General features: G+C 41.2%; 3 protein-coding genes across 6 annotated transcripts in view; 2 read left to right on the top strand and 1 right to left on the bottom strand.

Moving 5' to 3' along the window:
- The window catches only part of sh3gl3a (SH3-domain GRB2-like 3a), a 62,273-nt gene extending 53,453 nt beyond the window's left edge, over positions 1 to 8,820 (top strand). For both annotated transcript variants that reach the window (XR_004613469.1, XR_004613467.1), the window contains one exon: positions 8,697 to 8,820. The gene's annotated coding sequence lies outside the window, so the exon portion shown is untranslated. The remainder of the gene's footprint in view (positions 1 to 8,696) is intronic.
- Positions 6,523 to 12,291, top strand: zgc:158785 (uncharacterized protein LOC791214 homolog). The gene is made up of 4 exons (XM_034581578.1): positions 6,523 to 6,772; positions 8,697 to 8,901; positions 10,816 to 11,022; positions 12,040 to 12,291. Exons 1-4 carry the CDS (start codon positions 6,588 to 6,590, stop codon positions 12,196 to 12,198), a joined length of 756 nt encoding a protein of 251 aa, XP_034437469.1. The 5' UTR covers positions 6,523 to 6,587; the 3' UTR covers positions 12,199 to 12,291.
- Positions 11,582 to 24,782, bottom strand: lmnl3 (lamin L3). Of its 3 annotated transcripts, none has more exons than XR_004613465.1 (12): positions 24,197 to 24,770; positions 23,436 to 23,592; positions 21,705 to 21,830; positions 21,391 to 21,561; positions 21,152 to 21,277; positions 20,557 to 20,777; positions 20,184 to 20,403; positions 17,392 to 17,499; positions 17,158 to 17,274; positions 16,103 to 16,210; positions 15,114 to 15,589; positions 11,582 to 11,599 (listed from the first exon to the last, which is right to left on the bottom strand). XR_004613465.1 is itself a non-coding variant. In XM_034581540.1 (12 exons), exons 1-11 carry the CDS (start codon positions 24,586 to 24,588, stop codon positions 15,944 to 15,946), a joined length of 1,779 nt encoding a protein of 592 aa, XP_034437431.1. In that variant the 5' UTR covers positions 24,589 to 24,772; the 3' UTR covers positions 15,045 to 15,589; positions 15,926 to 15,943. The 3 variants fall into 3 exon arrangements, 2 of the variants coding, with proteins under 2 accessions (XP_034437431.1, XP_034437430.1); XM_034581540.1 differs by lacking the exon at positions 11,582 to 11,599 and adding an exon at positions 15,926 to 15,976 and having other exon boundaries at positions 15,045 to 15,589; positions 24,197 to 24,772; XM_034581539.1 differs by lacking the exon at positions 11,582 to 11,599 and having other exon boundaries at positions 15,045 to 15,589; positions 24,197 to 24,782.
- Between the last annotated feature and the right edge of the window lie 1,435 nt (positions 24,783 to 26,217).

The raw sequence follows: 26,217 nt of genomic DNA, 5'->3' as shown, positions 1-26,217 counted from the left end.
TCTGTGCGCTCTGTGCGCCTGATGGCACAGTCACATTCACTGCAGCTGGAACATTCAGAGGGGTCCCCCAACAAGCCTCGTTTTCTATTGGACAACAGGTGTCTGTACCTGACTGACTGATGCTAAGTGGTTGTTATGGAGGTTTTCTGGAAGCTGGTGAAAGGAGAACTCAGGCAGCAGCTGATTTCTTATGCAGAAGATTTTAATGTAGACTTGATGCATCAAGGAGACCAGAAGGTGGAACAATATACAAACGCTAACAGAGTAACATGAGCAATTGTCACCCCCAAGTCTGAAGATGTCTCCCACAGCATCCCAGTATATCTCCCTCTACTTGCATCAACCATTCTAACAGCACATCCATGAAAGGCTAGAATTGCTGTCACTCTCTATGTTACATGGAGGTGTTCGTATCCTATTTGATAGTTAAGCCTAAAGTTTGCATAACTAAATCACGTTGTCAATCAATCAATCAATCAAATTTTATTTGTATAGCCCATATTCACAAATCACAATTTGTCTCATAGGGCTTTAACATGGTGTGACATCCTCTGCCCTTAACCCTCAACAAGATTAAGGAAAAACTACTAAAAACCCTCTTAACAGGGTAAAAAGAAGGTAGAAACCTCAGAGAGAGCCACATGTGAGGGATCCCTCTCCCAGGACGGACAGAAGTGCAATAGATGTCAAGTGTAAAGGAGAACATCAGTATTTGCAGCATTGATTAGAATAAACATTTTGAAGCATAACTGACAGTCAATGAATTGATGGATTATTGTCAGTAATGGTCGAGTATCTGAGGAGAAATATTATATATCAAGCAGTCCTGCTGCAATCATAGTTCATGGTCAGCAGCCACCACGATCATGATCCACCATCAAGATGCCACTATAGTCCACAATCATTGTCCACTGCCGCCATCAGGATCCACCATCAGCTGCCACCTCGGTCATGGTCCACCACCATTATCAGATGCCAACATGATAAAGGATCCGCGGATCCTATATCATGTTGGATCTGCGGACGATAAGGCAAAGGGACTCCGGGGAAGAAGTCAAGTCAGTAACATGTATTGATGAGATATTGTGTCCTTCCGTCCACCACTGATAAAATACGCAAAAGAGTTAAAGTTGGTGTCTCTCTGTCTGGTGCATCTGAGTTAGATATGAAAGTCCATGAGCGTAGACACTACAATGTACTGTTGGTTGGCCCTTTATCTATAACCTGACCTTGGGCACTGATGGAGAGAAGAGAGTATCTGTGGAATTAGACAGGCACTATTCTCCTGTACAGATATAATGTAATATACATAATATATAGTGGCATATACAGTAATGTGTGAGGATGGTAAAAAATTCCTCAACAGTTATGAAGTTAACATTGTACAGCCGAGTGATGGAATTACAGTGTAACTGTAATGTTAACTGATGTATTTCTTTTAAATAAAAACCTAGGTATAGGCAATAAAATCGAGAGGGAGTAAAAACTGGGTGTATTAAAATACAAGGAGTGAGAGTAGGAAAGTTCAATTGCATCCTGTGCTTCTCTAATATCTTCAACAAAGCCATGATGATGATGGAATTTATCATCAATCAGTAAATCAATCTATTTGTAATATTACTTTAGATGGTGGACTACACAATTGAATTAGACTCATGCTGCTCTCAGTTGTAACTAATGAGCTTCTGGTTAGTTTGTCCTCTGACAGTCATGTACACGTAATGGGTGGTGGGAAGACTGCTGCTGTGCTAACACTTTAGTAATATACTGTAAATACAATAGTGGAACCACAGTAAAACTGGTACCACAGCGGGCTACATACCGATTACTCAGTAGCGTCAATTAGCTCAGAGGGAAGGGAGGAGGAGGGGGGCCTGCCGTGAACGTACCAACAGTGCCAATGAAAGACCCAGAGAGGAGAACAATGCGGTACAAACATTTCAGCCTCTCTTATACCTGCGTCAATGCCGGAAGTCAAATGGACTGGAAACGGGATGTGCCATCAGCATCAAGGGAGAGCTCAGAAGACAACTACATCTATATATAATGTTCCTGTACTTGTGATTGGCTGATAAAGCCGACTGATCAACAGCGCAAAGCGCTGACGCCCCGACAATGGATCAGTCAAGACTGAAACAACCAAAGCTAGCTCCAGGGCTTAAAAAGAGCAGAAACTGCATTAGACACAGGTTCAGGAAAGTTGGCAGATGGTGAACATTGGAATGCTGGCCAGCAGTAGACCAAGTCGTCCGTCGTACTTCCACTTCGTTGTTGTCAGGGTGACTGGTGGGTGGAACTGTCAAAGGGGCAGATGGTTGCCCGGTCGGCACAGTAGTGGGGACCCTCATTGGACCTGGCACAGTGGGGACCAAGTCGGATTGCGAAAGCAGTACCCCAGGAGTAGTTTGTGTCACTGCAGATGGTCTGGCTGTCATCAAAGTAGGCGTCATCTGAGGACTTTCGGGCCTCAGGAGCATCAGGTCACCAACAAATGACAACTCATGACAAGAGCGGCATGTCCACAGAATGTGGGTTACTAGTAGAGGCAAAACCAGGAAGGTCAGCCCCAACCACAACCTTAAACAGGGTACGATGGACCTGCCTGGCCTTGGTATGGTCATCTAATGGTGTAATACTGAGCCACCGTCTTTAGGTGCTTTAAGGACTTGATACACTAAAGGGCTCCACAGATCTTGGATTTTATGACGCTGATATGACTCTAAGTCATATTGTGTGTATGTGTGTGTGTATGTATGTGTGTGTTTATGTGTTTTTGTGTTGTTGTTCTCCCTCCCTGCCAGGGGGTGGTGCTGTTCCCCTGATCTGTGTTTTTCGTGTGTATGAGTTTTTAGCTCCAGCTGGTGATTGGAGGATAGGCTGATGGAGCTGACTTTAAAAAGTCACCTGCCGATGCAGGTCTTGGCCTTCGTCTTTTTTCTGGCTCCCAGCACGACCGTGCCTTCGTTTGTTGAAACCCGTCTGATCTATCTTGTTGTGTGATCGATATTTTGTTAAGAGTGTTCTGTGTTCATTATCTTTTGGATGATATATTCTAGGCAGTCCTGATAATTGTAGGGAAGAGAAGCCTCTTTGTTATTGGTGACTCTTTTTCTCCTGTTGTTTTGTTTAGTAGGCAGGTAAGAACACTGTATTTAGTTTTTTCGTTTCTTTTGGACATAGGTTAGATGGTTTGGTGTTATAGACCGTTGTGTTTGTTATTTCGGCGGTGCTCTTCCTGACGTTTCCCAGTCAGCTCGCTCTAATTGGCTGTTGCTGATTTATGCTCAGTATTCTGTCAGAGCTGACTATCCTATAGTGTGTTACAGCCCTAAAAATGGTGATAAAGAATCACATGAGTGATGTGATGTTGTTTCGTCTGTAAGAACTTAAGAACTGTAATAAGGAAAAGACCGCGGTTTCCCATACGTACGTGGGAGCATCGATCTTAGACTCAAGATCTAGACCACTATGTAGATCATGGTTTAATGCTATAATAGCTTAATATGTGATTATGTGATGAATTTGAATCCTTTCATAACTTTATGGTATTAGCAAATCCTCATTATGTTATTAATGAATGATCTTTTTAACCACATCACAGATTTTAATTTAACAGACCAGAATAAGAAGTCAGGTTTCACCCATTTTGTAAATTTAGTTTAAACACAGTATCATACCTTCATTATTATCTTAATGTAAATTGTTGACTCTGAAATATCAGTTGAAAAACTAAAGATTTCTGGCCTATGCACTTTTATGATGCTAACAATGACTATAAGTGAGTGAAGCATCCATAATTCATCTTTGTTAACCTCATGCCACCTAGGGACATTTTTGGCTTTTACAATTTTTACTTTTTTTTTATTATTGAAAACCTAAATTAAAATGAAATATCTATAATACACTGTAAAAGCTTATTCCCTCACATGCATTTTGCATGAAATACTTTAATCTGACACAGAACATACATTAATAATGCATACAAATCTTTGAAATATAAGTCTGTGATAATGAAAGAATATTTGATATTTATGATCAGGACTGAAATAAAATACATGTACATATTTATACATGTAGTGTTTTCATTGCAGTTTTAGGAGGTGGGCATTTTGCTCCTCAAGGAGTGTTTTTTCAATGTGACACCACACAAGAAATAATTTAACAGAAAAGTCAGTATTGTTGCTGATCCACTTTGTATAAAGGCCTTGTGTAGCATTGTGCAGGGCCATGTTTTTTTAATGTTTATGTTATTCCCACTTGTAAGACGTGGTTCTACACTTGCCTGTCATAATCTATCAACTACGATGTTCTTCAGTTGATGCATGCAGAGCACCGGTTGCTGTCCTGCATGATGACACATTTCAATGTTGCCTTATTTTGCTACTTACTGCATTTACTGTAGGATCTATAATAATCTCAATCACTTTGTGCACAAATTCTCATTTGTGTGCATTTGCAGCATCATGACAGCACATAGTTTAGTGCTGATACAAGCTGTCAGATAAAGGAGCTAGCAGCTCCACTACACCTCTCCAAACGATGGACAGTAGCCAGCCGCCCCTGAACGTGACACATCTCATTAGAGCTGCTCAGCATCCTGTGGGCCGAGGCTTGGATCTGATACTGCAGTCTGACATTGTAGCTGCGGTTAATTACAAACAAGGTCAAGGACGACACGGGTTAAAAGACTCTAAAGGTGGCCAGTTGAGATGGAGCTGGTTTCTGCAGTATATGTGTTGTTGTAGATTAATTCTCATTGATGTGTCCTGTTATCATTAGAAGCAGGGGGATGTTTTATTAACATGTTTTTTTCTTTTGACGTTTTCAGACAACAAACTGTTTATGTTGTACTTGGCATAGAGTGAATTAAAACAGAAATATAGTCTTATAATGAACATAACCAACATAATTGTAACATACAGGGTGTCCAAAGTCAGGATATAATGTCAACACAGTTATTACTATTATACAATCAGCCAATCATGTGGCAGCACTGTATAATCCTGTTGGTCAAGGGTACTGGTCATATCAATCAGTGGAATGAATAAAAGTTTGATCTCAGTGAATTTGACTGTGACATGGTTGATTACGTTTACATCAATATTCTGACTATTGGTCTCATTCAGAATAAGACATTATTGTGATTACATGAGGTGCTAATAGAATATATTCCATTCATAATCCATTCATAATGTTTACATGTTAGTTAAGCATAGTCTGATTATGACTAACATCATTATGTCCACTATGCCATTACGTCTAACATTATTCTGTCAGTTTAAAAACCCCAACCTGAAATTTGTACGATGATACCGTATACCAGTTTTCTTTCTAATTATGCAAAAGCTACAACTCTTTTTTATTTTCCCATCTTGTTTACACTGAGGGCATGCTTTGTCAAGCAGTTTGTAATTGCACTATGTTGTAAAATGCTGTGAAAACTCCAACAGGTCATTATATTATGATTAAGATGTATGTATGAATGTATATATTTGATTATTGCTTATTCTGATTCTGATCTTATTCTTGTTAAAATAATCAGAAACTGCTGTTTACATGGCAGGGTTTTATTCAGATTCTTAGCTTAATCTGGTTAATAATATTGGTGTCCATGTAAAAAGTCATTTTTATAAAAAGTGATTTTGTTCTAAAACAGATCTAGGTTTTTACTCCATCCAGTGATCAGTTCTGTGTTGGTGAGAGAGGTCAGAGGAAAAAGATCGGACTGGTCAGCCTGGTCTGATGAGTCTGGATTTCTGCTGAGGCTGCAGATGGTAGAGTCACAATCTGGAGTCAACAGCATGAATCCATAGAGACAACCTGCCCTGTGTCAACAGTCCAACCTGTTGGTGGTGGTGTGATGATGTAGGGAGTGATTTCTCGACTTTGACACCAATCATCAGGATTTTTCTATGATCCTGATTTAAATGTCACAGCTTTTGTTACTGACCATGTTCATCCCTTTAAAGGCACAGTCTACCATCTTCTAATGGACACATCCAGCAGGTTAAGGCTCCATGTCACAAGGTCAAAGTCTCAAACTGGTTTCAGTCTCACTTCATGACAGTGAGTTCAGTGAACTTCAGTGACTTCAACAGTCACCAGATGTGAACCCAGTAGAACCTTTGGGATGTGGTAGAACAGGAGATTTGGAGCATGAATTTGATACAGTCATGTCAACATGGAGCAGAATGTCAGATATGTCCAATATCCTATGGATGTTGATCCATGTTACGATGAAGTGAGGCTGTTTGAGAGCAAAGAGGGGAACTACCCAGTATTAGTATGGTGCAATAGCATTTTCTGTGTATCTCAGCTGAACATAACTGAAAACATGTTTATAATAGCACCATACAATATTAACACTTTTACATTTCTTTAAATGAAATATGTTGACTTGATAATAACCAGCCATAACAAATGACGATGATAAAAGAAAACAACTGAAAAATATTGAATTGTAACATGGTTGTACCTCTCCCTCCCTCCCTCCCTCCCTCTCTCCCTCCCTCCCTCCCTCCCTCTCTCCCTCCCTCCCTCTCTCTCTCTGTGTATGCTTACAGATGTGATGCTCCTCACATGAGTGGATGGCCCCCTGTAGACCAGACATGACAGCAGAGGAACCCGTTGGCCTATGGGTGTTGAGCCCAGTGGGGGAGGTCAAGTTACTGCCTGAACATAGGCTGAAGGAGGAAGACCACAACTGTGATCCAGAAGTAACGTGCTATCACACAGAGACACCCAGTGAGGTGTGTGCAGCACTCACTGACAGGTAACTCTATCACCTCTGTAGAACTGTTTAATGAGAGGATTTACTGCATCTCTACACAAAATACTACTGGGAAAGTATTCAATCAATCAATCAATCAAATTGTATTTGTATAACCCATATTCACGTATTCGTATTCCATCTTAAAGTGTCAAAAGACAAAACTGGAACTGGAATTCAAGTCCAACTTTATGGCAAACCTAAGCGATGGATAAGAGAGGATCAGAGCTTGTATATATTCCAGATTTTAAAACTTCAGTTATGGTTAATGGAGTGATGCTTGCGAGCTAGTGCAGGCAGCCAAATCGAGCTGCGTTGTTTCAATCATGTGACATACATCATGTGACTTACCTCACTCTCCACAATCATCTATAATACACACCCACCCTATTTGGTGGTCTATTTAAGCTGAGAGATGTCCCATCACTCCTTTGCTTGCCCTGCTGCTGCATCAGTATTGCTGCCAGTTGCTTCAGCCCCTCCACCACCCCAGCCTCCACCTGTAGGCTCCAACGGGGGTTACAAGTATTTGCTCATCACTCCCATCATATCTATGTAATCATATCTGGGGGAGTGATGAAGTCGGAGTCTGGACACCAAACACTAACATGTTCTTCTGTTGCAATAAACATTTGTAAACGTGAGTTGTCTGACTGAACTTCCTGTAATCGTAGTTTAAAATCGTTAAATTCAAACCTGCAGAAAAAAGCACCTGTAAACTAATCTGATAGTTATGCGGTACTTAAGGTAAATACAGAAAGTGGTAGATTTTTATTATATTAGGTGTGTGTGTGTGTGTGTGTGTGTGTGTGTGTGTGTGTGTGTGTGTGTGTGTGTGTGTGTGTGTGTGTGTGTGTGTGTGAATGTGTGTGTGTGTGTGTGTGTGTGTGTGTGTGTGTGTGTTTGGTGTGTGTGTGTATGTGTGTGAGTGGATTAAAAAAAGAATGGACTGGGCTGCAGGGTCCATCTAGTGTTTCTGAGAGTTTTCAGCCACAAAACATTGACACTGCAATTGAAATCAATTAGAATAACCCCACTGTTTAAAAATCTCTTTTACAAGGGAGATCACGATATAGTGGACTTGCAAAATTCTTTCTGGTTAATAAATGTATGATATATAAATTAAATTTATACTTTATACTTTACTTTATACAGCACTGTTGTGCTGTATAAAGTAAAGGCCAGGTCAGCATGGACCCTGCTGAATGGTCAGCAGGGTCCATTCACAGATCTGAATGGAACTCCTGACACACAGGGTGTTAATATGATCCCAGTGTAGTTTGGATGAAGACTGTTTATTGCTGTATGTTTTTATATATGGGAGTTATGTGTTCATATCACTTGGTGCCTGTTAACAATCCGAGCGGCAGCTTTCTGTACTAGTTGGAGTTAGAGAAGGGAGCTCTGACTGATAAAGTCAGTATAAAGTGCATAAGGATAATCAAGATAAGATCCTTTTTTAAATCAGTTGGAGCCAGGGATGATCTGATAGTTTTTGAGTTGAAAGAAGCATAAGCAGACAATATTTTTCACTTGTGATTCAAAACATAACTGCATTAAAGGTTTTATTGTGGATTTCTTGGGGGTTTTGGTCAAAGACAGAAGTTTTGGTTGGTAAGGTTTGTATGACATGATTATGAACTCAGACTTGCCATCATTGAATTTTAGAAAATGTTTGAACATCCAGAGGCAGGCCAACAAGTTATCAATGCTGGTGGGTTTGTTAATTTGAAATGGAAAATATAGCTGCATGTCATCTGCATAAGAGTGATAACAGTCAATGACATGACAGTGTCTAAGAAGCTTTCTCACACTGTTGAACTACTAACACCACAAAAGTAAGGTCAATGTTTACAACAGAAATCCTCAGAAACCCACATACAGGTGTAGACTGCCATCCTCTGACCTGTTTTCTCTTGTGTACCAGTGTGTGTGCTGAGGAGCTGTTCTGCAGGATCTGCCATGAAGACAGGACTTCAGGGGAGCTGCTGTCCCCCTGCGAGTGCTCTGGTAGCCTGGCCATGGTGCACCGGGCCTGCCTGGAGCAATGGCTCACCACATCCAACAGCAGCCACTGTGAACTCTGCCACCACCAGTTTGCACTCGAGCACCTGCCGAAACCTCTCACTGAGGTAGGCCCAGTGCAACACACAGCATTGTCAGTGGTAGTTGTACATGGTAACTAATCAGCACACTGCTCCTCAGCATTAATTCCTTCAAGGGTTTCACTTTTTTCCCCACATTTTTCTACCTCTACACAAATAAAAAATAAATATCTGTACAATTGAAAAGTATAATTTGTTACTGGAGTGAGTCTAAGGGTTGCTGAACATGTATGGAGATCGAGAAATAACATCTAAACATGATTTTATACACATTCAAAGGTTAATTTCGGTTGCCAGCTTTCGATTCAGGGCACAGACTAATATTAATATTTTTACCAAATTCTGCAAAAGCTAAAAAGGACAGTGAAGTAGCACATTTTTAAATAGTTTCTTCAAAGTGAAACCAAGCTCTATTATTACAAATGTAATAAACCAATGTTATAAGTCAGCTGTTTTTTCTCAACAAGACAGCAGAGGTCATGGTCAGTAGGAGGAGCTTCTTGGGGGAGTAGCTGCCTTCACGTTGGAGGACCTGCTGCTGTTAGCTGGACCTCTTGTGCTGCTAAAGCCACTTAGCCTGAGAGCCAGATTAGATGGTGTTTCCTACCCTCACTGCTCTGCAGAGAACAGACCTCCTTCCTGCTTTTCCTGTTGCATGTGTGGTCAGAGCTAGTAATCTGCTTATTAAGCTCTGCCGGGTTAAGCCACATCAGTGACCAGCATAAATCTGCTGTCAGGCAGTGCTGGACACATGCTTAAACATGCACAGTAACAAGGGTAACTAGTGTTACCTGCTAATGTAAAGTTGATTGAGTGCTAGAGCTGGATGATAATTTGGCATTACCCATAGCTATCATTAAAAACACTCAGATACAATTCTCAATAATTTTATTCAAGCAACACTGGGCCGTTTGTATTCTACAGTTGAAATATGTTTTCAGAACTGATTCAATATAATTCAACTTAAGTAACCTCTTGTCCTTAAAACCTAGTATGTGATTCGGGCTAATCACTTTCATTTAGGAAAATATGTACCTTTGCACAGTGCATTCGTTTTAAATAAAATCTTAAGTTAAATACAACATGGTCTAATTTCAAGAATGATTTCTAATTTAAATTTGGAGATGACACACAATATAAATAAATTAATATATACATATTTTACTGTGAGAGGATTGAGATTCAATATCATTCCTAACTGCCCAGTGGCAGTGGATTTTACTGGCGAATGTAGAAATTACCCAAGTACATTTACTTTACCCCAGTACTCTACTCAGTATTGAATTACATGTTCTTCAGTTGAATATCAATAATAAGATTGAATCAATAAATGTTCTGCCAAACGGTACTTTCAACCCAATCATACTATAATGAACAAATCAATTATTTTCAGATTTTGTAGTCAACCCAACACTTTATAGCCCGGCTTCAGCAGCTGCACCATGTCATTAGTAATTTAGTAATTATAATTTAAGACTTTGCATAGATGCCTTTTACTAGTTATATTATTATTTTGGGTATTAATATAATATGTCAAATATCAGAGTGCTTGAATAAATATATAAACTGTGATCCTATTGTTTATTGACCCTTTGTGCATTAGTATAATGACATTATGATACCATTTTAGTAGAGAAGTTTGAGCATTTCTTCAAAGATACTTTAGGGTTCTAATACGTTTGGCTTCAACCCTTTTACTAGCACTGAAACATTACCCATAATCCTACCTCTTCCTGCATGCAACCGTTCACAAGATACAAGTATTTAGCACCACCTTTTGGTCAAACGCTGTATTTTCCATCAAAGGTATTCTATTTACACACGACTGTGTACAGTACATGTTAGAGAGGACCCCCAAACTGCCCACCACCGAGGTCGTGGGTTTAACTTGTCTCTTGTGATGTACTGTTAACCAACATAAACCCTTCTCCTTCGCTGCAGTGGTTGTGTGCTCCATCTATGCAGCAGCAGAGGAGGACATTGTGTGGTGATGCAGTATGTTTCCTGTTCATCACGCCACTGGCCAGCCTGTCAGGATGGCTGTGTGTTCAGGGAGCCATGGACCTATATTACACTAATGGCATGGAGGCCTTGGGGCTGCTGGTCCTCACCCTGGCTCTGTTTACCATATATGTCTTCTGGACCATGGTAAGTTCAGGGTCTACGGTGCTTGTTCACAGTATAATTGGTGATCACTCTCTGTGGATTCCATAACAATGAGCAGCCCCTTTCACACTATTCATCATTTGATTTGGTAAATATGTGTTGGGACCTGCTATTGATAAACAATAGACGGCCCTACATGTGTACATAAAGCTTTGGCTACATGTCTCCTTTGTCCTAAAGACAAAAGGAGAGCATCCAGAACTCAGTCTCCCATAGTCCACCAGGTTTTCATACCTGAGTGGTCTATCCCATCTTGCAGCCACCACTGGTCAGTCTGGCTCCCTGGCTGGGATGTCACCATGTCACATAAAAAGGCAGCTCAACCTCTGCTCTCTCTCTCTTCTGACTTCTCCAGGAAGGAGAGGAGGAATAACCACTCTCTTTAACCGGGCGCCCCCACCTCACACACACATCTTGTCCAAACTCAACACACACACATGAGCTCAGCCAAATAGTCTAACCATCCCATAATGGCCTTTTGTTGTTGTAGTCACAGCTGCCATTTTGACCCACACACACACTATCTCACACATCCATTTAAACACACACACACACACACCTGCATATAGTGAGAACATTTTTATTTAGCTTTTGTGTTTTTACTTTATAATTCTTATGGTAAAAGTTTTGCTTGAACACACATGCTGTCTGTTTATCAATGTTGCACAACTGTGAATTTTGCTCTACACTGCCAAGAACTATAAATCCTTTAACCTTTGTTAACCTGATATAGTGATTTTGATTATAGTTTTTATCCTAATTATTAAGCAGAGTCTAAATTGAAAGTTACCATTTTTCATGACACTGAATCAGTGAATTTGCTATCTTGGTGCCTCATGGTTACTTGAAAATCAATTAAAGTTATTATTTAATATCAATGTTTATATTTTAATATTTATAATCCCCAGGCAGCCAAATGTATTGTGAATGTATGGATGTCCAAAGGCCCATCATATGGAAGGGAACTGTACTGATTCATGATGGTTATTTGTTTCTCAGGTATCTGTGCGCTACCACATGCATCTGTTCAAGACATGGAAGAAGACTGACCAGAGAGTGCACCTACAGATTCCCTTGTCCGGCCACATTACACACAACCAACAGACCCTGTCCATAAACAGCCTCGGCAAAACCACCAACAAAGAGACTATGGTGTAGCTACACTGTACAATACTGAACACACCTCAATTGAAGGTGGGGTGAGTAACATCCCCATACTCAACAGCAGGCTTGAAGCCACTCGGACTCCTCCAAGAGGTTAAACCAGACTTTGCAACCTTTTCCCTACAAACATCACAGTGGAAACCCAGACCCAGGAACAACTGCATCACTGTGACAACTGTGGGGATGCTCCTTCATTTCTCACACATCATCGTTTCCTGAAGAACAGTGATATGACTGGACAAATGTCGCTACATGGAATCAACACAAGATCACCAACAGATCTGTTGTTCTGTTCTTATACTCTCACCAAGCACTTTTTGAGGAACATCACAGTAATACTCCTTTCAAAACTCAGTTTTTCATTGCATTGATTCCACTAGATGCTGGAAATATTCCTCTGAGCTCCTTCTCCTTGTTGACATGTCACTCATCATTTGTGTCTTTACTCTTCACATTCATGCTGCCAATCTGCTCTTCTACCATAACCCAAGGATTATACTGGATTCACATCTGCTGACTGTGGATGTCACTGAACTGACATGTTCAGGAAACAACTTTGAGACTTTTACTTTGTGACATGGATCATTAACCTGCTGGAAGTGTCCATTAGAAGATGGTAAACTGTGCCTACAAAGAGATGAGCATGTTCGGAAACAATACTCAGATAAACTGTGACACTTAAATCATGATTGATTTGTATTAAAACCCAAAGTGTGTCAAAAAAACATTCATTACATCACACCACCAACAGGTTGGACTGTTGACACAGGGCAGGTTGTCTCTATGGATTCAAGCTGTTGACTCCAGGTGGTGACTCTACCATCTGCAGCCTCAGCAGAAATCCAGACTCATCAGACCAGGCTACGTTGTTTAGTCTTCAACTGTCCAGTGTTGGTGAGTCTGTGACACTGCAGCCTCACTCTTCTGTTGTTGGCTGACAGGAGAGGAGCCTGATGTGGTCTCTGCTGCTGTAGAACCATCCACCTCCAGGTTGGATGTGTAGTTGCCTCAAAGGAGGATATATATTCTTTGCCGTCTGTTTGTCGGTTTCTTAGCAACACTTTGCAAAAACTACTGTTCATGAAAAGTTGTGAAGGGATGGGGCATGCACTTTGTTTAAAATGGTGAGATAAGGCCTTAGGGGAGGTATGTGCTCTCAGAGTGCCAGTTCATTTTGAGATGCTTCTGTGCTCACCCCAGGTGTTAAGAGTGGATATGTGCAGTAGCTTTTTTGTCAGCTCCAACCAGTCTGACCTTTCTCCTCTGATCCCTCTCATTAACAACGACCTGCTGCTCACTGGACCGTTTTATTTAGTCTCCATTCTAAGTAAAAACTCTGATATCAGGAGATCAACAGATACAGAAAAACTCAAACCAACAATCATGACAGTCACATATCATTCTGATATTGTTTAATTGCTGCCACATGACTGGGTGACTGCATTATAGCACAACTAAGCAGGTATACAAGTGTTCCTAATAAAGTGCTTGATAAAATGCAGTTTTTGACTTGTATGAGATGAATTAAAGTCAGCAATGCTATAATTAAGGTACACCATCCACCTGAATATTCACCGTCTTTGCAGATGGTTGGGTTTTATTTGTTCAAGTTATATCTGCCCTGAGATTGCTGCCTAATCCCCAAGTTAAGCATGTTAGCAGGCTAACATGTGTTACCTTCACTAAAGACTGATGGGACTATCATCACTCAGGTGTATGCTGGTGAACTGACTGACTCTGGCACAGTGGGTCATGTAATCCCTCTTAAATAGTTACTTGTGGGAATTACAGAAGGACTCCAGTTGGTGAGAGCAAAAGAAACTCTGCACCACTTTGGATTAGATCTTTTGTCGTGAGCATGGGCATAAAGAAAACCTGTTATTTTACCGTTGGCTAATAAACTGCTTTTCCAACACTTAAAGGGTTGCCAAGACTGCCTTCAGTAACTTTTGCAGTGAACTGCATCCAGTAATGTGATGTCTCATGTGACTTTTCCCATCAGCCTGTTTTAAATCTCACATTCCAATACGTCATCTTGTCAAAGCAAAGTGCGAAAAACCTTTTAGATTTCCTGGCATATACAGCCAATGTGCTAGAGCAAATAGACATCACAACTGAAACAATCACAGCAATTATAGTTTATGTCATACTAACAATGCTGAGTTTGATGTGGATGTTTTTCATCTGTAATTGTTCAATACCATGAGCAGCATGATCGCACTTTGGATGAAAAATCTCAATAGTAAGAAATGGGTCATTCCATGCAACTCACAACTTTTCTCTAATGTGTATTTCTCAATAAATACAATAACCAATGACAAACTTAAAATTCATGGGACATTCAAAATTACTTTAGTGTGACCCGTTGAATTAAACGTATGTTGTGTATATTACGCCTCAACTTTTTTCCATGGATTGGGTTGACATTAGTACAAATCATCCAAGAAAGGATCATTTGCAATATAGTTACTGAATGTTTTACAGTGATCAATAAAACCATTTTCTACCAAATGGTCTATTAATATAGCGCTTCTAGTCTTGATGACCACTCAAAGCGATTTACCAGAATTATTAAATTTTTAAAATAAAGAATCTGTTCTTGCGTCCACATTTTGATTGTGTAATACAGTTGTATCAAATCTACAAGTTACTGGACTACACTTAAAAGTGCCACAGATGTCAGAGCTGAAAAAGACAGATATTTGATTGTATATTTACCTCGATGATTACTTTTATTTCTGACACTTTGAGGCAACATGCTAATCATTATTGCAGAGATAAGTTAAAGTGTCATACAACTATAATATACTTAGTACATTTGTACCACGTAGAGTTTAAGGCCTTTTTGTTCAATGCTTTTATTTGGTGCATGAAATCTGAAACTTACAGCTTTTAATTTGGCTTGTTACACACTACATGATTCCATCTTGCTCCATGTGTCTAAACAATATATTTATCATAGTTCCGCAGCTCAATACACACAAGCGTTTCTTCCTGTGCGTTGTCATGAGCTTTCTCTGCATTTATGATCCTAACCCTTATTATAAACACAATATTTATTATTTCAAATACACACATTAATTTAAAATCAAATCAAGGCAAAGCTCATACCTTGTGCAGTTAGAGAGGTTAAAAGACGGAACAAGTAAGGATTATTGAGGTTGATACGGTTACTCTAAGGCCTCTTCACAGTCAAACTAACATGTCATTGTCATACTGTAGTTTGTCACAGTGACGCTCTGCATTGAACAACACTAACACCACTCAGACATGCGTTCTGGAGTGTAGAGGCCTGAGCCAATCCAGAGTTTTCCAGGCAGATGTGAAGGAGAGCAGGAAGTGGATACAATCACATGACAGCGCAGTTTGTCTCTTTAGATAGATCCTGGGGAAAAAAATGTGAAGTCACATGAAATAAGTTACCATCAAGAAACACATGCTGCTCTCACACAGTATAGACAGTCTGGTTAAGCCTGAACATGCAGTTAGGAGAAGATACAGCAAATGAGCCAAGCAGCAACTTCATCATATAAGGTAACGCAGACTGACTGATAAAGACCCCTGGGGTTCAAACAAATGGGTTTAGCATGCTGCTTAGTAAAATACAAAGACCACAGCAAATCTAACATGTATCAAACAAGCCATGCACAACACAGCAGCTCCAAGACAACAAGCAGCGGAGAAAGGCCTCGGTGGGTAGATAGGCAACAGCCCCCCTCACCTACTGTCTCCTCTGCATTCAAGACACAGAACAACACTTCTTTTTCTTTGGCTTCAATGTGGGCAGGAAAAAAAGTGAGGTCAAGTTTCACAAACGAAAGCATTTCCCCAAGTATCTGAAGGCTCTTTATACTCAACACTGAACTTTCTTCTGGGCTGGTTTTAGTCAGTATGTTACCTTTCTCTGAAAATGCTGGATGTCACTGCCGGCGATAAATTCTTCAAACTCTAGCTCCTTTTCCTCGTCCCCTCTGCTCGTCATCCACACCCTGCGCTCAGACATCTCCTGAAAAAGTACCACAGGACTCTCGGTGAGTCAGCACAGAATAAGCAGACAAGTATTTCCACTTAAAAAAAAAAAAAAAAAAAAAAAAAGCTGTGATCACTTTGATGAGGACCTACAACATTGACTTACATTAAGGCCATGGGCACCGGCATTTTAAGGAAAATACATCCAAATGTGTTCAAATGTGTGATTGGTAGGCTTTGGGACTATTAATGCCACCATCCCATGTTTCCAGTTTCCTGGAAGCCCCACCCTTTTTGCCTCACACTGCAGGTTGTCCCTTTAAAGCGGACATATGCAGTTAGCATTTAGAAGCTCAGTCTTTGTGGATTTGTTAGTCTCCTGGCCATGATTTATATTTGAATTAATATTTTACTCAAGCAATCTGTGGATGGGTCATGTTTAGGTTGGTGCCAACTTCTAGGGGTTTGCTAAGCAACTTTAAGCTTGTGTGATTTGACCTCAACCCCATAGTTCCCCTGCCTGACTAATATGGTGGTGTAATATGGGTGCCCCTCTCCCAACCGCACTGCATATGGTGTGATTACTGTGTGGCGTTTGTGTCGCACGCACGCACGCACGCACGCACGCACGCACGCACAGGTAGCAACCAAGTAGCCCCTACGTGTCTGGCTTAACCCTCAAGTGTATTGTCACATGACAGAGTTTTACTTTGTGTCCTAGCATCCATGGTAAGTTGGCATTATCATCTTTTTCTTTATTAGGTCAGAATACATGTCTAGGTAAATTATCTAGTATTTGATGGGAACTCAGTTTAAATAAATCTTTCTGACCCCCCGCTAACCCCCCCCAGTAGCATGGTCCAACCTCAAGGTTCACTAGTCTTCATCCTTTTGCCTATTACGTATATACACACCAATTATGACTGCAGTGATTGGAGCACTGTGTAAAGGTGTATTGTGAGGGCAGTAGTATGACTCAGTTACCTCATGGTTTGGGTTCAGGAGGATGACCCTCACATCAGAAGTGGGGCCCCAGCTCCTGTGGCCCTGCAGAACCAGGTCCCCAGAGTCAGCCTCCATTTCTGCTCCTGCTGCCCAGATCTGTTGGTGTACAACAAACACACAATTCCTCTTGTGAGAGTATTGTCTCCATTGTGGGTCAGTGTAAGTTTCAGTTATGGTATTCTAAGAACAGCTCAACAATTACAAACTACCCACTGTGAGTATCTGCCAACCAGCCAGGACACAGGAGGAGGGGATGTGGAAGGAAATGTCTTCAGAGTGTGGATAAATCCTCCGAACTACCCAACCCCCCAGCGGCTGCTCCTGGAAAGCAAAATATTGTATGCAACTTAGTGTAGCAGAGTGGAAAATATTTTGTTCATACTAAAGCCACTAAGTGACACTGTGGTCTTTTGAGTATCAGTTAGACGAGCACCAGGGAAAATGGCGAGTGGCAAAGCCGGACATGGAAATGCAAACCAGGACGTTCGAAATTGTATTTCTGTACAAATGTATCAAAAGATGAACACTAAGGTTACTATGGAAGAGTACAATGCAATGTGGGAGAGAGAGAGCAGGAACAGTTGTGTACCATCAGGTTTCAGCTCTGACCGAGCTATAATGAAAACCAAGTGATTTTTATGGATGTAAAGATGCTAATGATAGTGACGATGGGGATTATGTGGCTGGATGTTGACAGATTCTTCACATGCGCAGAGTCAACTCGAAAGACGGCTGTGAGACTTTCAGAAAACATTGCAAGTTCCTTTGTGAGATATATTTAGTTATTGTTCATGTTGTTGAGCTTTTATTCCCACAGTGCTGAAAATTGTGTTTATTCTCATTGTATAGTGCTGCATCAGTTTGATGCCACCATGTGGGCACTTGATATAATCTAGTAAGTATAGAGATACTGCACCATATCACTGGATGCACTGAATGACAAAGTTCATGTACTAAGATGTACTAATTCCATGTTTCGATGCCAAGCACTGAGATTAGTTTCCTAGTTAGTTTATTTTTAGGCACTTTGTTAACTTAAGTCATGTGCTTCAGACAAATGTATTAGTACCCAAAACCCCTAAATATAATAATGAAGCTTAAGCGTAAGTTCAGTCAGGAAGACTTAAACTGCATGCTGATCAGCTGATTGTGGGCTTAACCTGCATACTGATCAGCTGATCGTGGGTGTTCCTAAATGTCCAATCAGGTCTGCCGCGGTCTCTTTCAGCCAATCATTCAGCACCTGTCAAACTTTAAAAATCCCTTCTCCTCTCTTCCGCAGTCAGCCGTCTTTCAGTGACGCGCATAACCCCTCCTCCACCCCAATCTCCTCCAGTCTCCAGCAGAATATCATCACCTCTTCCGGATCCCGACCTCAATTGATCGTATGCATAATCCCACATTGTGGTGGCAGCGATCATGGACCTTGATGATGGATCCCAATAGTATCAGTGGATCATGACAAGGGATCATGGATTACGGCGGCACCCGATCATGGTGGCAGCTGATCGCGGACTAAAAAATCAACAAGACTGCCTGACAATATACCTATTACTCGTGGCATCCATTGCACTTCTGTCCGTCCTGGAAGAGGGATCCCTCGCATGCGGCTCTTCCTGAGGTTTCTACGTTTTTCCTGTCAAAAAGGTTTTGTAGTTTTTCCTTACTCTTGTTGAGGGTTAAGGGCAGAGGATGTCACAATTAGGCGAAGTCCAATAGGACAATTCTCACGAATATGGGCCATCTAAAACAATCGATTGACTGATGAACCACCACCAGTGTCTAGACCCCGGGGGGTATTCCTGTTCGATGCTCTGCTACACCCCTTCTAATCCTGATGACATCTCACAGGGGTCTAAAATGCCAAAGACTGTAAACATTCACTTTGCTTCTGTGCATTTGTCAAATAAACATCCTTAAATTATGAATCAAGTCTCTCCTGATTGAAGTGTCCTGTGTGTGTGTCACACATCTCACAAGGCTACAATAGAAAGATGGATTTCTTTAAATAGGTCAATAATTGTCTTAATGACCACTCTAAGCACTTTACACTACAATTCACAGCTTCTGTACACAGTTTTTTTTTCTATCACACACTGATGACACAGCCATAAGGAACAGTTTGGGGGCTCGGTGTCTTGCCAAAGATCGTAGCACTGACCTCCTGGTTAGTGGGTGACCTGCTCCATCCCTTGAGCAACAGATTCCCATAAAGTGAATAAAATGCTGCATTTTCAAACTTTAAATCCAGTGCGCTTGGCCCACTTAACACCATAACTCATCCATCAAGCATTAAACAAAGTGTGTGAGACTAAACTGCATTTTCAGTCACACCCACATTACAGATTATGACAGAGTCATACTGATGGAGAAGGTGATCTGGAGTCAGTTCTCCACTGTGCCTCAGAAATCAAACACAATGGACCAACTTATCTTCTTATAAGTCATAGTCAAGGCTTTGTAAAAATGGTTTAGTCTGCTTTGGCTCTCATGTCAGTGTTTGACATCCATTTTTCTTAAGAAAAGTTGCCATGAAATCACAAAACAATCCCACAACAAAAGAGCCTTTGAAATCATGAATAGTATTAACAATGTACAAGATCTTTAGAATGTGACAACAGATGAATAATCATTGCAGGAAAATCTCCCCCCAAAAACATCAGTTTAGAGAATGGATGCATAGTCTCCAGTATGGGCCAAGCTCCAAAAAACACTGGACCCTATATTTTCAATAATGCAGCCACATGTGGGGTTAATGCTCTTGTTTAAGTTGTTAGAAATCAATACATTTGCAGTGTGCATGCACAGCTGAGATAACCCAGATGACATCAGCAGTTATTTTCTACTCCAGAGCTACATTAGGTCATAAAACTGTTTCCACAGTCTGAGTTGTACCGACACCTATGGCACGATGAAATACAAAAATAAAAAAAACACATGCCAATTCTTGATTGTAATAAGTACAAATAAAGAAAAAGCTACTATGTGCTGCATTACAGCCTTACTGTCTCACTGTTGTTCTTCAATCTGACATATTTTCCATCCATGTCGACGTCTACCACGCTCACAGGACCATGGTTTGTTGATCGACCGGACATTTTGTAGGCAGGCGAGTTGCCAGAGGCTCCCTCGTGTTTTCGTTTTTTCCCTCTGAGTTTGCGGCTGCTGTGTTCATGGGTTCGAGGTATGGCCGAGTGCTGGGAGGGGCTAGGTGACAGCTGCAATCTGACAGAAACATGGAAATCATTTATTTGGTTTGCAGCAACCTGGAGCTAAAATGGCAGCCACACAACATAAGCCAAGGGACCATGGTATATTTTCATTTTTGAGTGCAGAGAGTAAAATGTTTATGTTAATGTGTGATGTACACAGCTGTACCTCTGCTCCTCCACCTCAAGCATCTTCCTGTAAGCATTGATCTCCATGTCCAGAGCGAGCTTGACGTCAAGCAGGTTCTCGTATTCTTCCAGCTTGCTGTTCATCAGACTCCTCATGTCCAGCAGCTCCTGCTCCTTGTCACACAGTTTCTGCTGCCAGACCTCCCTCTCCCTGTCCAAAGTCCTCTCCAGCTCCTGAGAGCGGATCTCCAGCTCCATTTTCTGAACGAGAGGTAGGATGAAGAACATGAGGATCAATGTTAGCATCAGCAAAGAACCGTTACCACATCATTGCCTACAATAGACACCATGGAACAACAAAGCCAGACAAAAAATACATGCAATACAGAGATCTAAACACAAGAACACCTGCATTGTAAACAAGCAGTTACCCCACTTACAGGCTTTCAACAACCACACTCAAACTAGACAATACAACAGCACAGTATAAACATATGAATGTATAGCACAATAGATCAGCTGGTCAGTTCTGTAAAGGAGAGTCTTGTATTATAGATGAATAACAAAGTACTTCTGCACTTTAAACTCTTAAGTTTAAGTGCACACACTGCTGTCTTGTGTTGTTAAGGACTTACATCTTTCTGGTACTGCTGGAGTTGGATGCTGAGGCTCTCTATTCTGAGCTTTGTGCTGACTAGTTCGTCTTTGGTGGTTGACATAACATCGTTTTTCTCCAGTGCAGCCTGCTGGGCATTCTCTAACTGGAGCACAGGAAGAACTCCATGTAAGCACAATTAACGTCAATTCATTATATCAGAAACTTGGTGTTATAAATATGGACATACATCTTGTAGTTCAAGTTCTGTGTTAGCACCTTTGAACTGAAGGTCTTGTCGAGGTCTGCTTTATACTGCTGAAGCTGAACGTCATAGTCCTGGCGAAGATGCTGCATTGTTTCAGACAGTTTACTCTCAAAGTCTCTCTGTCTTCCCGTGTCCATCTCCACCAAGCGGCTCTCGTACCGGCTTCGGATCTCCAAGGTCTCCTTCAAAATAGAAACCACTGTGAGTTGTATGAAACACTTCTTTCAGAGAAAGACAATCAGCTGTTGGAATTCGACGTGTGTTGAGGTGACCTAATTAACCACTTGTGCGTGCATGCATGCAGGCGGGTGGGGGTCTGGGTTACCTGCTCACTGACATTCCTCTGGAGTTCTAGCTGCTCTTTGAGTGTCTGCACCTGGTTCTCCAGCTCCACCCTTCTCAGGATCTCTGAGTTCAGCTGGTTCTTGGTGTCCGACATGTCACCCTCCACCTGGTCACACAGATTCTCTTCATATGGCAATACTCAACACATTCGGCATCACAGTGAATCTGTACCATCATCAGCTACATCTGTCTCAATCACAGATAAATGCCAGTCCCTGCTTTTGACAAATTTCAATATTTGCTGTATATGAACAAAATAACAGTATTTACAACATTGATAAGAAACAGATGGTAACATAATGGAAAAATATGTTTTAAGTATATATTCATAAGATAATGTCTGATAGAGATGAAGGGAGCAGCAATGAAAAATGATCTGATGAATGTAAACCCCCTTAATCCCACCCTACAAGAAAAGATGAATTTACACCTTTTGTAATTTACAAGGAACCAGTTTGACACTAGTGTATACTCACCTGAATAGTTTTATTTGTGTTATCCCAGACTGAGCCCTTTATGTCTGCATTGAGAGTGTGTCCTCTTCCACAGTGTGTGCCATGTTTCTACAGTAGCCCACAAAAGACAACCCAAACCCTGGCTCTACAGAAAACAAATAGTTTCTCCTACACATTGAAAAGGAAATTCTATTCAACTGGCTGCAATCTGTGACCACCACTAAATGTCACTATCCTTTAAGACTGTTAATGCTTTGATGATGTGTCAGAGAAATAAATACAGTATTTACCACACAGCAGCACAATGCCATATGAATAAATATGCATTATTAATGCAGCACTTAATGCTGTATACACAATGGCCTTCGCTGTATGGTATGTTTTATTCTATTCTAATTGGCATCTACAGGATGGCTTCAAACAGGATGTCATTGTGCTGATGCAGTGACAATAGGGTTATTTAATCTTAATTTAGGATAACTGAATTCATCACAATTAACAAGAATAATCCATCATAAACCAGAGTATTGGCAAAAATAACATTCTGATCTGATGATCGTGTCAGAGGAAAGTTATAGATCCAACGTCAGATTCATCCCCTGGGGACCATGAATTTGTAAAGATTCAGTTACAATCTGTCCAACAGTTACAAACAGTGGGACTGACTGAATGGACTGTGGTGCTAGTGTGGATACAAATAATCCTAAACAGCTGCAATTTATCATCTCATTTGTTTAAGCCGAAACTAATTGTTATTTTTCATCTGTTTATTGGGATACATAAGTGAGCTAAATATCTGGCTTTAGAGTTGCCAGTGATGAGGTTACTTTTCTGGTCGAGTCACAAATCAACTGACCAGAAATTGCACCCTACCTTATCCACTCATCCTCTGAGATGGTTAACATGACCCCCAACCTGTTCACACTGATACTGCTCAAACATGAGCAAACCCAAGTCCTGAGCTCAGTCACAAACTCTGTTCTAACAACAGGTAACACACTTCCCATGCATCTTCTCACTTTAAAAACAATATGCTCACCTAGGCCAAACATGTCTCCACCATCACACTATTACTGCCTCTGGGTTAGGGATTGTCCATAACAAATTAACTGACCTAACACAATTGGGTTATGTTAATTCTCCAAATTCTACAAAAAGAGGCTTCGTGGACCTCAAACATGGCGACTAGACAACATATCAGTACACTCACTCCAGTAAACGACATGAATATGAGTAAATGTAGCTTTAGCTCATACATTTTCCAGCTGGCCCTGCAGGTCAGCAAAGTCGTCCTGGAGTCTCTTGTGCTCAGAGAGCATCTTTGTGCATTCAGCATCCTTGGAGCTCAGCGTCGCCTCAAGTCTCCTCCACTGGGCCAAAGCATTCGCCAGATCACCCTCCTTCTTCTGGTTCCTGGAGACGGAGAACATCAGGGGAAGTGTGAGCCCCATAGAAGACAACCTCACTCGTTTTCTCTTAAACACAACTCTTTCAGGAAATCCAATCTTATATAATAAAATATATTTAGCGCATTGTTAGGAGATAGGAATTCATTCTGACCACATTTAACTTGAGGTACCTTAATCTTAAAAGGAGAATAAAGCCACACATCAGCCCTAAGAGGGCAATTTGAACAATATGAAGTCAACCTCAGTTTAAGGAAACGTAACTGCTACTGATGTACACCAGGAACTGATTCATTAGTTTACTGGGGATCAATACTCAGACGGGCACATATTTAATGACACGGACTTTTAAGGAGTTTTGTCTGTCGTCTCCAACCACGCCACTGGGGCCGGGAGTAGTGTATTATAAGTAGGAATATAAGTGTGACACCCGAGGCTCAGTGTGCTGAATCCACCAGGAGTTATACACCTGTGCAGGTGCTTCTAACAGCTTGCTGGTAGAACGCTCTGAAGAAGGTGGTTGGACTACAGGCTGCTCGAGTTGCAGCATCACCGACAGCATCACCGACACCAGCACGCTCACGCTCGGCTCCTGACGCTAACCTCTCTACCTGGCCTGAAGTTTCCTGTTGTCCTCGCGCAGGTTCCCGTAGTCGATTTGCAGACGGGCCCTCTCCCCGGCCAGGCCGTCCAGCGAGCTTCTGACATCAGCCAACTCCTGCTCGTAAAGCCGCCGCACGTTGCCCATCTCCCGTCTTGTCGACTCGTCCTTCTCCTCCAGCTGACTCAGCATGGAGGAGCGCTCGCTTTCCAGCTCCTGCACCCGCTGGATGTAGTTGGCGAGCCGGTCGTTGAGTTGTCGAAGCTCATCTTTCTCGTGGATGCGGGACAGGCGGGACGGGCTGATGCTGGAAGCGGACAGGCCGGCGGCTGCGCTGCGGCGGGCTGCGTTGCGGCTGGAGCGGCCGCTGGAGGGGAAGGGGGTGGAGGTGGCAGAGGCCATGATGACGCTCCTTCACAGGTAATCCACAGGATTGATCTGAAGTCCGAGTGACCCGCTGCCGATCACCAGTGACCGTGAGGAGGAACTGCTTCTGCTCCGGGGGAGCCGCGCTGGACCATATCACGTGTTCAACACGCTCACAGCTGACAGCAATCACAGCTGACCAGCTGACGTCACCATCACCAAAATAGTCACACGCATCACTTCCGCCTGTCCCTGTCATTTAAAACGATTGACGGGCGTTTGTCTGTAATATAAAAGTGAATTGTAGCCTATCGAATATAATATTTGATATATATCTTCAAATAATAGACACAACAGCAAATAATAATTTACTAGCGTTATCCAAATGTTTTCATTAATTTGTCCGTTTGGGTTGAAATTATCCACTTTCCGGTATCTAATGGTGAATCTAATAGTTATGCATAACCAATGTAAAGCAGAATATATTTAATTACTGCATCACTTTCAGACACTCATTTAGCCTAACGGATCTGATTGTAGCTGAATGAGTAAATCGTCTGTGATAAATAAGATGAGAAACATGGGACCTGCTGCTGGTGAGAGTGAAAGACCCTACAAGGTCTCATAAAAGCAGATGATGACACAAGAAACAACCAATAAAGGTCAAACTAAAGATCAGACAAAATATGAAAAATAAATAAGCTGAATGTTGTCAAGGAAAATGGGCTCAAGTAAAGCCACAGGCCAAATATTCTTGAAAAATATCCTAAACTAAAGGGAAATGACATGTGAGAAGTTCCTGCGAATGAATCACAACTAATCACACCATGACTGCCATTAGTCATCAATGAAAACAAATGTCTCCCTAAATGTTGTTGTACGTGTCCGGATGAAAGGGGGCGCCAGAGCTCCATCACACACATTGTTGGTAATAGGATAATTCAGTTTGTACAGTGTGACACATCCATGTATACATATACAGCATGTATTGGTTTGCACTATGTAACTTCCACTGACTGGCATATTGACTGAATATACTTGTTATACCCCCCTATATAATTGAAATATATTGAAGTCAATTGATATATATTCCTGTATATATGAATACATATCCAGCCCTGCATATACACAGTGTGTACCACAGAGCAGGACTGAGCACAGTCCAGGAGCTTGAGGTAAAAACTATTGAATGTGTGATCAATCAAATGTTATTTGTATAGCCCATATTCACAAATCACAATTTGTCTCATAGGGCTTTAACAAGGTGTGACATCCTCTGCCCTTAACCCTCAACAAGAGTAAGGAAAAACCACAAAAAACTTTTAACAGGGTGAAAAGAACGTAATGTGATTCCATCTCCAAGTCCCTACAGGGCATAAGACATGAGACACCAGACTCAAGAAACAGGAGAGCTATAGAAGAAATTTTGAAAAATTTACATATCCTGTCAAATTGGGTCAGCATAGAACATTTGCTGTTGAGATCATGACAACAAGATGGTAAAGGCTGGCATCACCAAATGTAATATGCATTAAAAAGTGCAGAATTATTATTATGAAATGTCCTTAATTTAGAAATATAGAAAATAAAAGTAGTAATGACTCTTGTCAGTATCTTTTGATTGTATACTACTATATTGGATCGTGATGCATTAACATGTAATCA

This window comes from Hippoglossus hippoglossus, chromosome 3, assembly GCF_009819705.1.
Source record: "Hippoglossus hippoglossus isolate fHipHip1 chromosome 3, fHipHip1.pri, whole genome shotgun sequence".
NCBI lineage: Eukaryota > Metazoa > Chordata > Actinopteri > Pleuronectiformes > Pleuronectidae > Hippoglossus > Hippoglossus hippoglossus.
The sequence above is the reverse complement of the archived record's forward strand: the minus strand, read 5'-3'. Positions and strand labels throughout refer to the sequence as shown.